We start from the raw sequence: 12,690 nt of genomic DNA, 5'->3' as shown, positions 1-12,690 counted from the left end.
AAAAAAAAATACTGGTAAGGTAAATCCTTCGCAATTCTAATTTCTTATATGACATCATTTCTCTCTCCTTTAATTCTTTCAATGACCTCAATACTACTCTGTGGGGAACTGGCTCTTTGGTAGAATAAAATTAGGCTTTAATAATTTTCAGATATAAACCCCTAGAGACACCAGAAACACTGAGTTAACAAGTTACATAGAAAGAAGAAAATGGAAAGTTTAAAAAATCACTTGGGCTTTTACATCTCTTTGTATTGATTTTTATCATTTCCCCACCCCAATCCTGAAACAGTCATATTTCCTCTTAAAAACTCCATTAGTGAACCAACAGATAATAAGGGCATATGCAGAAAAATATTTCTAATGCAAGAAGTTAAATGTCACTTCAAATTGTGAAGTTCTTGGCAGTTCTGAAATAGGGAAGCACATTTTGTTTAACAGGACTGAGTTCAGTGATAAAAATAACACTTAATGCCTATTTTCTTTTCTCAAAGGAATACAATATGTATGCAAAGCATAAATAATAAAAAGGTGGTAAAGTGGTGTTGGAGGAGCCATGGCCTAGTTACAAAACATATCACATGACCCATGTTCAAGAGTCTATTTTTTCAGTAATACACATATATAAATCACATAGACAGTAATGGCAGCTACGCCTGCTCTCAAAGGAGAATTAGCACCTTAAAGCCATTTTCCAATGACTACAAAAAACTGCTGCTTTTTAAAGATTTCTTTTTTACATAAGATTCATTCTAGGGTTTAATTCTTTGCAGTCACCTCTACAATTGTCTATATATACATATATATATTGATTAAACAAGAAAAAAAAGGGATCTAAAGATATTTAAGGTTCCAACCATTTATAAATGTACTTTCTTTTCTAGAGATTTAGTAGAATGGAAAATTTGAAATTGACAAAATGCCTTCAATCTAAGTATCTGTGGTATAACAAACTACAGTAATTAAAAAAAAAAACTGCTGGACGTTGTATTTGCAGAGAAATCTCAAAATTTAGGTCACATCATTTACCAAAGCACATAGCAAGATCAGCTATTTTATGTTAACCTTGCTCAGAGTTGAGTTAAATTTCTGTTGTGGAACAAACGTAAGTCTCCAGCCATAGCCACCATATAATTCACTTAAAATTACGGAGGGTGTAGTATACCTGTGTCCTCTGCTGTTAGGTAATGATGAAATAATGTTGAGAGAAGCAGTCTCAGATTCTGACTCTACAAAAGTTGTAATGTCAAGGGCAGGGATGTCTTAAAGGAACTCTGCGGAGTTCTGTGGACTCTATCTCCTCTTCCAGCTTTCTGGACTTCACCCTCTTCTCCAGTGACTGAAAACTACAACTCCCAGCAGTATACCAAGGAGAGAACTGTGAGGACCAAAGGGTGGAGCTAAGCAGGCATTCTGGGACTTTGAGGGATAAATAGGAAGCCATTTTGTCCAACGCTCTCTAGCTCAGGCAACATCTCTCAGGACTGCGTGACTGGGTGCTATCAATTAGTTTATTACTAGAGCTCCAAATTAGCTGATCCAGTAAGATATTCTAGTTACCTTGTATCTCTCTCTCTTTCCCTAGGTTGTTCCTTTTCCTTTCCCCTTTTGTAAATAAACCCATTATTGACCCTTTTGTGTGTGCCTGCAGTATAACTAAATTTTAGGTACATGGGTGAGGACCCATAGACAGGCAGCCCAGTTCATACTGGGGTGCCCTGTAACAGTAATATATCAGGAGAAGTCAAAGAAAAAGATGTAAAAATAAATTCATAATCACAAAAATAAAAAATGCTATAACTTGATAAACAGACTGTTTTGTTGGTTAATTTGGAATGGGGGCAAGTGCCTGAGTTGACATTTAAGTTAAATTTGTAGGGTTAACAAGAGAAAACCAGACTTAAAACTGGAAAAGAACAGGGAGAGCAATTCCAGGAAGTAGTGATAATGAACAAAGGTTCTCAGGTGAGAAAAAGCAGAAAGTGTGGCTGGAAACTCCTGGATAAGTAAAGTAATAGCTCACCTGGGACAGAAAGCTAATCAGGAGCCCAGTAACTCAGTGCCTCCTAACCACATTCAGAGTGCACGTCTAAACCCATCCTGGAAGCTCTGTAAAAAGTCAACCTTCTTTCCCTCAGTTCATACAACCTCTTCACAAATGTCTCAAGCTTGGCAATTTTAAATAAATGGTTATGCTAATAGCTCACTAGTTGACTTTCTTCCTCAGAGAATAAAATGACATAAATTAGTACTAGTTAAAATGCCAATCCATTTTAGAGTTAGAGTCCACTAGGAATATTTTAAGATGAACACAGGATCCTCCCAAATTTTCTGTGGTGTCAAGATAGGAATTGGTCCTTTTAAGGCTTTTTCCAATGATTCTGAAGTAAAATTGCACCCATATGTAGAAAAAAAGGTTTGGAAAGCCAAGAGCACTAGTATGAGATGTATGAGTTGGATGTTTGCTTCATCTAACTTAGAAATGATCCTCTCCAAAGTGAAAATCCCATACAAGGCATTTTCACATTGATAGAATTGGCTGTTCTCTACCTATGAAAACCTCTTTGGAGTTGAATGTATAATAAATTCTTCTCTGCTGCACAAGAGACATCTTTTGTCTTGCAGTGAAATTATTAACATGGAGATGTTCTCTAAAAAAGAAAAAGGGGCTAATATCCCAGTGGGTCCTGAGTTTGGAGTTATTTTGAGCAGAGAATTAAGGCACTTCAATCCTGCTTTTATTCAGTTTCCCTATGTCTCTGAGGTGGACTTTTAGATGGCTCACCTCAGTGAGGAGTCTACAATCAGGGATTGAACTCGACATCCTTAATATTAGAGTTTAACTAACAGGGATCAGTGGCCAAAAATGCTCCATTATAGCTGATAATGAAAAAGCAGCTCACTTGACAGAATGTCAGCCTCTCTGTCAATTTACCTTGAAGCTAAACAGTATAACTTGCTGCTGTTAGTCACCGAAATATATAAGCAGCAAAGAAGCAAACAATGACTTCAATATTTTTACAAGGCCCTAAGATATTTATCAAACCACATAATTAAAATCTATGATAACTACTTTTTGAATTATTAAAAGAAAAACATGATATAAAACTGTCGTTCATGGGAGAGAGAAAACATTAAAACACTGCTTATTAAAACAATTGTTGTGAGGAAGATTGGAAAAGAAAATGAGCACAGTTTCAAGTGTGCGTTTGGTTTTCAAAGTCACCTGCAAGACAGGAAATTCTAAAGCTTCAGTAAGAGAAAGGATAGTTTACCTGTCATGGCCGGTTGGTCATCCACTGTTAATTTTAAACCTTTTCCCCGACGAACCACACGCACTGTGTGCCATTCGTTATCATTGAGGTTATTGCCAGCAAAAAGGGTCTCGGGACCTTTGCCTGTAGAATATGCCAAACAGTCATTATGGACACTCAGAATCAGTCAAGCAAATGAACCTCACAGAGAGTGAGAAAGACAAAGTAAAGAGGAGAGTAAGAAAGCAAGGGAGAAAAGAGAATGAAATGAAAAGTAGAGGGAAAGAAGAGAAAGGAGAGAGAGAGAAAAGGAGAAGAGACTGGATCAACTTTCAAGTCCATTAGAATCATATACAAACAAGGAAAATGACCAGTTAACAAACATTCAGGTGTGGCAATTTAAGAAGATTCTTTAACTTGATGAATTAATTGAAGACAAGTGAATACCTGTTGTCATAAATAGGCACAGTCAATATAACACTGGGAGCCTAAAACATTTACACTTTTTAAAGGACCTCTCTGATCTTGGCAGTTAAACACTTTTTGCTATTAAAGTAATTAGTAGTCATGTAATTCCTAATCTGGAATGAGATCTGACCACATGTACTATTAGTAAAAATTTTTAACAAATGGCTACTTGGCTGAATAGATTCCAGTGAGAAGCTGCTCTGCATACAATATTAGGTGACTAAATATCTGTTTGTCACTTGCACAGATGAGACTTCCAATGGTCACCAAATTCTTAGGTTCATTCACCTCCTAAAAACTGTCTGGTGGTAGTACAGAAAATCATTGTGAGTAAAAGTAATGATTTAAGAAATTGACCAAAAAAAAAGTCGCATTCAATAAGGGGCTGAGTGGGAGGGAAATGAAGTGAAATAAATTAGCAATAACAAGTGGGGTTTTCAGTGAAGGGTAGGAGGAATAGCCAGAGAAAGAAACTGATAGTGAATCTATGGAAACTTATGCATTTATAATTTAAATTGGCTTACAAGAAGTTATTTTAATTTTTGTGGAAATTATTGAATGACAATTAGAAAATGTCCCTCACCTCTTAAAACCAAAGCTGGAACAAAATAGGTTTTAATGTAACTCAAATGTTTACAAAAACATAAAAATTTCTACTGATCTGGCAACAATGACACTTTTTTAAAAAGGTGAAATAGTTTGTAAAGGTACATTATTTGGTAAAAGATTCCCCCTTCTATTTTTTAGTTATTAAATCTTGTTGGTAAGTTAAAATAACAAAAGACTCGACAACATGGAATTTCATGATTTTTAAATGATTCAGGGTCAGGTTTGGGTTAACAGTTTATTCAACCAAATTCCACCAGCAAAAGTAATGTCCTAGGATCATAAGGGACTAAGAAAAGGTCAAGGAGAAGGATAAAAAAAAAAGAGGAGCATTTATTTAGGGAATCAAGTAGAAGAAACCTCACTACTTTGTCCAGTAGGATTTTGCTGTTTGTCTTCAGTACCTTAGGGTATCTACCCAGCCTCCAATTTCTCTTGTAGGGTATTACTGATGATTCAAGTTCTGTCTTCCTTGCTTGGAGTTTCTCTGGGTCTTAAGATATGACAGTGATATCAGTGATAGAAGTTTTGCAGAAAGATTGCCTCATGTCTTCAAACAGGATCATCATTAAGGTTAGAAATCATCTTTTATTTCTTTAGAGAGATTATATTATGGTTATGGATACATAAATAGAAAATAATCTAGACAGGATAGTTCTGAGAGAGTGATCACACACACACACACACACACACAAAGAAAAAAAAAAAAAAACTAGAAAAAGCCTGTTAACTCAGCAACTGCAAAAATGCTCAGAGACCAAATGTTGAAAGTAAGTTCGAGGATCAAAAAACTCTTTCTAGTTTCAATAGTAAAGAAAGAAGTGTTTAATAACTCTACAGCATCTGAGCATCCTACTGGCAGTAAGGGTCATTTTTAGTTTTGATGTTTGAAAAGAAAATGTATCATTTTATAGCTATTTTTATAAGGGAGTTTTTTTTTCTTAAAAATGTATGCTTTTGAAGCAGCTTCACTCCCATTCTTTCATTTTCAAAATGTCTGTCAAGGAAAAGAAGCATAAGGGTGATATCATCATTATACCCCATTCTGGGCTTGATATTGCAGTAAAGTCATAAAGCTTAATCTATGAAACAACTATTTCCATAACAACAGGCACAAAATCCAATTAAAAATAACCCTTTGGTACATAAAAATCTCTGTGGGCCAACTTCAAGCTTCTCTCTTGCATTATTAAATATGTGAAGAGATTGATTTTTGAAGACAAGGTTTTTAAAAATGCACTTAATAATCTCAGTTCAAAACAATGTTATCCACGCAACATGAATTGTAATAGAGAGGACACCTGACAGGGAATTTAGAATTATGATAGCTATCCCTTGATTTTCTGCTAAGAAATAAATGGGGGGAACAAAAAATAAAACAAAATTGAAATACAGAGAGCCAATTGTTGGTTTTGGGGTGAGAGGCGGGGAAGGATTGGGGTAGCAATAGCAGACTAAAATGGGATGAAGAGCTACAAAATCACAATTATAAGTATCTTGGCTGTACTATACAGCATGGAGGCTGTAGTTAATAAATTTGTACTTTAAATTTGAAAAGTCTTAAGCTATAAATAGACATATTTAACACAATATACAAATGTAAAATCACTATGCTACATAACTGAAACTACCATATTATATATCATTTATATAATTAATTAAAACAAAATGAGGGCCACATTCTCACCTTAGACTTGTGAGAATCGCTCAGTAAAAAAAAAAAAATAAACAGAAAACTGCTGTTAAGGGTATGGAGAAAGAGGGACACTCTTACATTGTTGGTGGGAATGCAGACTGGTCCAGCTTCTAAGGAAAGAAGTGTAGACATTCCTCAAAAGACTAAAAATAAATCTACCATATGACCAATAATTTCACTCCTAGGTATCTATCCAAAGAACACAAAAATACTAACTGGAAAGGAAACCTGAACTCCTATGTTTATAGCAGCACTATTCACAATAGTCAAGATACGGAAACAACCTAAATGCCCCAGAACCCACTCAGTCCATAGTATTTTGTTAAAGTATTTTAAGCAGACTAAGGTTGTAAGCAGCATTTTAAAGATTTTTTTTAAAGATTTATTTATTTATGCACACAGAAGTGGTGGCAAGAGGTGCGGGGGAGTGGGAGGACCCACCAGAGACAGAGTGGGGAACAGAACAGGCAGAACTGATGAAGTACACTGCTGAGGGGAGCAGCAGGGAGGTCAGGAGAGGTCTGCCATGCCATGTGGTCACCTCCCGGGGTGAGGATAGAACACATGCAGAAGTGGCTTTAGCTTCTTAGTGCTGTGCTTTAACCCACTGCGCCACCAGGGAGGGCCCAGCATTTTAAAGATTTTAAATAATGTCTATAACACTGTTTCTATTTTAAAGACAATTATTATTTGTATGTTGTAGAATTAAGGCTTATTTATAATTTTACAATAGATTCCTCTTATAATACATTATGTAAGTCACAGAAAGAATATCTATCTATCTATATAACATTTAGTAAACATATAGTATATAAATAATAGCTTGGATATTACTGTGAGTCTGGGAGTGGAGTTAAGACTGAGATCTTGAGCATCTCATTTCAGTATCTTTTTCACAGTGGCCCAAATGATCTGGGATATTAAAATGGAGGTGCAATGTAGCCAAATGCACACAGCTAACATTTAATCAGATTGAAACAAAATTAATTTCTCAGGCGAATGCTATTTTAAAGAACTTAACTAGAATGGGTATCTGAGGCATAACAGTTTACTGAATTATCTACAAACTATGAATCAGAGGTCCAAAGTGATTAGATGATATTCCCTAGGCCACACTACTCAGTAGGTCTCCACTGATGTTTGGTACACTTTATTTAAACTATTCTGCCCATTACATTATGCTGCACTGGACTGAACTTCTTGAAAACCACCAAGGTCTGAATCTATGGTTTGGTCCATGGCTGCTCTTTGTTCTGAATCAAATGTGAAAGCCAAGTAATCACCAGGTAACAGTGTCAGTTCTATGAAATAAACTGAATGGAAGCCTTGGTATAACTGTTCTGTAGTCCGTGACATTCACTAGGTTTTCTGGTGACTTTAGTTAAAATTCATTCAAAACAGATGAGACAGACACAATAAACATTTCAGTTTCCCTCAATAAAGTTCAATTCATTGTGCCTTCACAGTGTCTTGATTCCAGCTGACTTATCCCTAGCAAGGGCTGAAGCTATGGAGATAAGCCCAAATTGAGGCGTGGGACAGAGGAGAGAGGGTATGTTTGCAGGGAATACTGGCAGTTTAGTCAAACAAGCCCTTCTAGGGAATCTACTTTTATAGAGCCTTGACTTAACCACTAAGACACAAACTTTAAGCAAGGATAGGTGTTTGGGCCAGATCAGTAGCCACATTTAGTAGTTAATTTTCACCTCCATTTTAATCATGGGAGGGGGTGGTGAAAAAAATTGGATTTTGTCCCAAGGCCTGCCTTGAACACATCATGTGACATTGAGGAAGTCATCCATCTTGCCTGTTCCTCATCTTTTTACATATAAAGTGAGGACGTTTGATAGATTATCAAAAGAATTCTATAGTCAACTACAAAGGTCTGTCATGTTTGCAAACTGTACTACACTATTTCTCCACCTTGTGAATACATGAAAGCATATAATAGCTTAATGAATTCTTCTAAAAATATACTATTTTCATTTCATTGCTAATTTCACATTTTAATTTTGACATAGACAAGAGGCCAAGAAAACTTCAAAGAGAGTCATTCTAGACCTAGAACTACTAAACTCAAATGAAATCAGTAACATGATATTGATACAGGATGTAAAGTGTGTTTATTAATATAGGAATTAAAAATTAAATGGCAAAAAGTGTGTTTTTGTCATTTCGACATGTCTCACAGAATATAGCACCAAACAATCAATGAATGATCAGTCAGGAGCAGTAAATACACCATTCTGTGTGCCAGTAAATTCCCCTACTTTATGAGTATGTTTATGTAGGAAACTAAAACACAGATCATAAGGTTATATGGTGAAATAATAAAGTAATCTTTAAGAAAGCTCTTCTCATTACAATAAATTATTTTCTCCCCATGAAGATGGTTGTATAGGAGATAAGAAAACACTCCTGCTTTAGGTTTGCCTTAGTCAGAACAAATATATTTGCACAACATAAAAATCCAGGAACTAAACTAGTGCATTGGTTATGTTATTATATTTATGTTGGTGGAGTTATTTTTCCACTGTATCTTGCAAAAAAGGAATATTAAAAATAAAATAAATGTAGAGCTGTCTTGCTGTTAAAGAGACAGGATAGCTTGGCTCCCAGACACCACCCATGAGCCCTGGAACTCTTCAACAGAAAACTGAACATGTTTACACTGGACAGGCTCATTTCTCCTGTTAGAAAAAGGCTGGTTTTATGTACCATAAAATCCCAGCAAAGACTTTTTAAAATCATTTGCAATCAACTCTTTGCTCATTTATTTACAAAAATTATTTCTTAGGAATTTTTTAAAAAAAGCTCCAGAACATCATTTATTGAGTGCATTAAAGTTCAGACTATTAAAGCTATCATTTTTAGTCTTTCTACATTGTCAACCTTCTAGCATGCATTGCTTAATTACAATCTCCAAATTTAAAGATTGTCTGTAAAGACTTGGTTGGCCATTCTCTCTGATGTCATGGAACAGATTGCCTCCTTATTGTATATCCATCAGAAGCTATAATTGTTATGGGAAAATTAAAGCCATAACAATTGTATCTTGATTTTTAAAACACTGTGTTGTAGGCCCTCCCTGGTGGTGCAGTGGGTTAAAGCACAACACTAAGCACTGCAGACCTCTCCTGACCTGTTCACTGCTCCCCTCAGCATGTACTTCTTTGATATGCCTGTTCTGCTCCCCACTCTGTCTCTAGTGAAGCCTCTCACTGCCCCAGCTCCTCTGGCCTATACCCCAGTTCTGTATGCACAAATAAGTAAATTTTTAAAAGACAAAACAAAACACTATGTTGTGTGTGTCATGAAGCTGGAACTCATTACAGACTCTGTTTAGCTGTCTCCCTCCAGTGGTATATTTTAAAGATACTACCTGAAGGGGACCCTTGTTACAGGTACACCATCTCTTAGTGTAGTTCAGACTAATTGGTCCTGGATTTTTTTCTTTATTGCCTGAACGTCAACTGTTCATATTTCTATTTTATAATTTTACTTAGTTTGTTGAATGGTTGAATACACCAGATATTGAGGAAATCGCTCAGAAGCAGGTAGGGATTCATACAGTGTGCCTTGTAGAAATGACCCATCGCTAACCTTCATTATATTAATAGCTGGTTTATCTTTTCAGCAATAGCTGTCTTGGCTAAAAAATGGGCATCAGGTGAATGCAGATCCTAAAGTTTCCATACTTCTGCTATTAATTAAGGAAAAAAAAAAACTAGCATTGCCTTACAGTGGTCCCATTTTTTCAAGTCTGTTAAATGTTTTTAAGTCATGAAATTGCTCATAGCAAGTCATAATTAAATTTGCAGTTATACTACAGGTTTCTATGATCCCTATTGTGTATATTATTTATCCTAAACAACTATTCTTACTCAATTGGTCAGATGGCACCCATATTCTGTTAACTTAGTTTAAAAATTATTTCATACCTTACAGAGACCTTGCTATTAGGAATATCCCAACTTAGATTTATTTTCAGGTGATTATATTCTATCACAATAGAGGTCAAAACCTTTTTTTACCACGAAGGGCATATAATAAGTATCTTTGGTTTAGCAGGATGGAATCAATATTGCAGGACTCAGCCTTTCAATTGTGGAGCAAATGCAGCCTTGGGTTATATGTGAACAAACCAGCATGACTTTGTTTCTATAAAACCTAACTTAATAAAACAGGTGGACAGCCTGGTGGACATTAGTTTTCAGGCATTGGTAGAAACATGGAAGTAAATAGACTAATTAATCCCCCTTTGTCATAAACTTTTATACTGACTATTAAGTAAGTAATGGAAAATACTCAATTGCTTAAAAGTCAGAAAAACAAAGTTTTACATCACTGTTGTCATTAAATCCAGTACTAACATAATAAAGCTCACTTAGATGAACTCTTTTATTGCTTGCAGTCTGAGTTTTTTTCTCAGTTAAACAACAATAACAACCATAAAAACAAAACATAATTTTAAAAGACTATAGCTAGCATAAAACCAACTATAAAGTCTCTACTTCTAAAATGTTATCTTTCCTGCTCTGCAAATTTAGAAGAGCAGCCTTTATTTTTTAGCTTGATAGCTTTGTTTGCATATAAAATTGGGTTTTTATCTCTGTCTACTTTTCCAGGTGCCAATAAATCTTGTCAGTTGACACTGAGGGTGCTAGCCTGTGCCCTATGGAAGCTGGAAACAAATCCTGTCACACAGATCCTGTGACAATAGTGGAGGAAAGGGAAGTCAGGAGAAATAGAAGCAAGAGCTGCCACTACTTGATGCCCAAGTCACCACTCCTGGTGTCGCACTCTCTACCTCTAAATGGCAAGAGGATTTATACCTTATGTCATATCTTCTGGCACCTTCAGCCTGCTACTTAAATTTGCCATTTATTTTTGGGCTTAAAAACATTACCTCTCAGGGCCCTCCCTGGTGGCACAACGGGTTAAAGCACAGCACTGAAAAGCTTAAACCACTTCCACATGTGTTCGAGCCCGGCCTGCCCGGAGGAGATCCACATGGTGTGGCAGACCTCTTCTGACCCGCCCGCTGCTCCCCTCAGCAGTACACTTCCTCGATCTGCCTGTTCTGCTCCCCTCTGCCTCTGGTGAATCCTCTCACCCTCCGCATCTCTGCCCTGTACCCTAGTTCTATATGAATAAATAAATAAATCTTAAAAAAAAAAAAAAAAAGGCCCTCCCTGGTGGCGCAGCGGGTTAAAGCACAGCACTGAGAATCTGAAGCCACTTCCGCATGAGTTCGATTCCCGCCTGCCCCGGAGGTGACCACATGGCGTGGCAGACCTCTCCTGGCCCGCCCGCTGCTCCCCTCAGCAGTGTACTTCGTAGATCTGCCTGTTCTGCTCCCCACTCTGTCTCTGGTGAAGCCTCTCACCGCCCCTGAGCCTCTGGGCTCAGTTCTGTATGCACAAATAAATAAATAAATTTAAAAAAAATAAAAAGAAAAAATTACTTCTGAACTTTTTATTTAAAAATTTAAAAAAATAAGTAACTCCTCATTAAGTATTTACTCTTTCTCAAATTCTAGATATTGGACTACAAATGCAAAAAAAAAATCTCACATGGACAAGCTGTACAATTTAATTACTAGTTATAACTAGACACATATAAGTGGCACTTCTGTAATCTTCATTCATTAACCACAAACATTACTAGGTGTAAAAGGAATTAAGTAATTTGTGGGCTCTACACAAAAGGAATACATGGGGTCCTTGTTCACAGTGAAGAATTTCAGGACTGTGACAGCAGAGTGTCAGTCCAAGCACGGGTCTCTTCTAAGCACAGGGTTATAGGTGATGTGCCTGAATGCCTGTTATTGAAGTCAGCCCTGGAGAGGAATGTCCATTTTATGTTTATTATTCTTAAAATTTCCTTAAGAAATTTCTATATTCAGGAATTTGCAGAAACAGCTGGAGGCAAAACATTTAATTATCCCTGTAAGAAATAGTTGGGTCACCTTTCCCATACTGTCTGCACTTAGTGACAGGCCTCTGGGGTTGCAGAGAAGCTGTCTGGGAGCTGTCTTCTGCCTAGATTTTGTGCCAAGCATGATCTGGCCTTGGTGACAGACCATAAAGCTCAATTATCTGCCCAGCCATATAACTCCTCATACTATTCCTCCACAAGCCCTCTCCAATCTACCTAAGAGACATCCTTGAAAATTACTCAGAATGTATTGGAAAGGAGTTCTTTGCTATTTCTGTACAAGTAATGTGACACATTATAGAATCCTAAGGATAAACAAGTTTATTTTTACTAAAAATATTAGAAATACACCTCCCAATTAAAAACCATTTTGAGAAAATAATACAAAGTCACACAGCTTAGAGATGCTGTTTTTCATAAATAAATACAATGACAAGGAAAAAGCATTTCATAAATGTTAAGAATCTGTTAGAGAATTGAATAGTCATATTTAATAAATCACTCTATTTTTGACTGAATTATTATGTGAATCATTTTTATATATATAAAAAAAAACTTTCGGCCCTCCCTGGTGGCACAGCAGGTTAAAGCACAGCACTGAGAATATAAAGCCGCTTCCGCATGGGTTTGATCCTCGCCTGCCCCGGAGGTGACAACATGGTGTGGCAGACCTCTCCTGGCCCGCCCGCTGCTCCCCTCAGCAGTGTACTTCGTTGATCTGCCTGT

At 36.5% G+C, this 12,690-nt stretch overlaps 1 protein-coding gene across 11 annotated transcripts in view; it reads right to left on the bottom strand.

Moving 5' to 3' along the window:
• The window catches only part of NRXN1 (neurexin 1), a 976,600-nt gene that overhangs the window by 520,245 nt on the left and 443,665 nt on the right, over positions 1–12,690 (bottom strand). For all 11 annotated transcript variants that reach the window (XM_012727414.1, XM_012727413.1, XM_012727415.1 and 8 more), the window contains one exon: positions 3,276–3,398. In XM_012727414.1, the coding sequence (XP_012582868.1) occupies positions 3,276–3,398 (123 nt within the window). The remainder of the gene's footprint in view (positions 1–3,275; positions 3,399–12,690) is intronic.

Source organism: Condylura cristata, unplaced genomic scaffold, assembly GCF_000260355.1.
Source record: "Condylura cristata isolate star-nosed mole 26May11 unplaced genomic scaffold, ConCri1.0 scaffold00020, whole genome shotgun sequence".
Taxonomy (NCBI): Eukaryota; Metazoa; Chordata; class Mammalia; order Eulipotyphla; family Talpidae; genus Condylura; species Condylura cristata.
The sequence above is the reverse complement of the archived record's forward strand: the minus strand, read 5'-3'. Positions and strand labels throughout refer to the sequence as shown.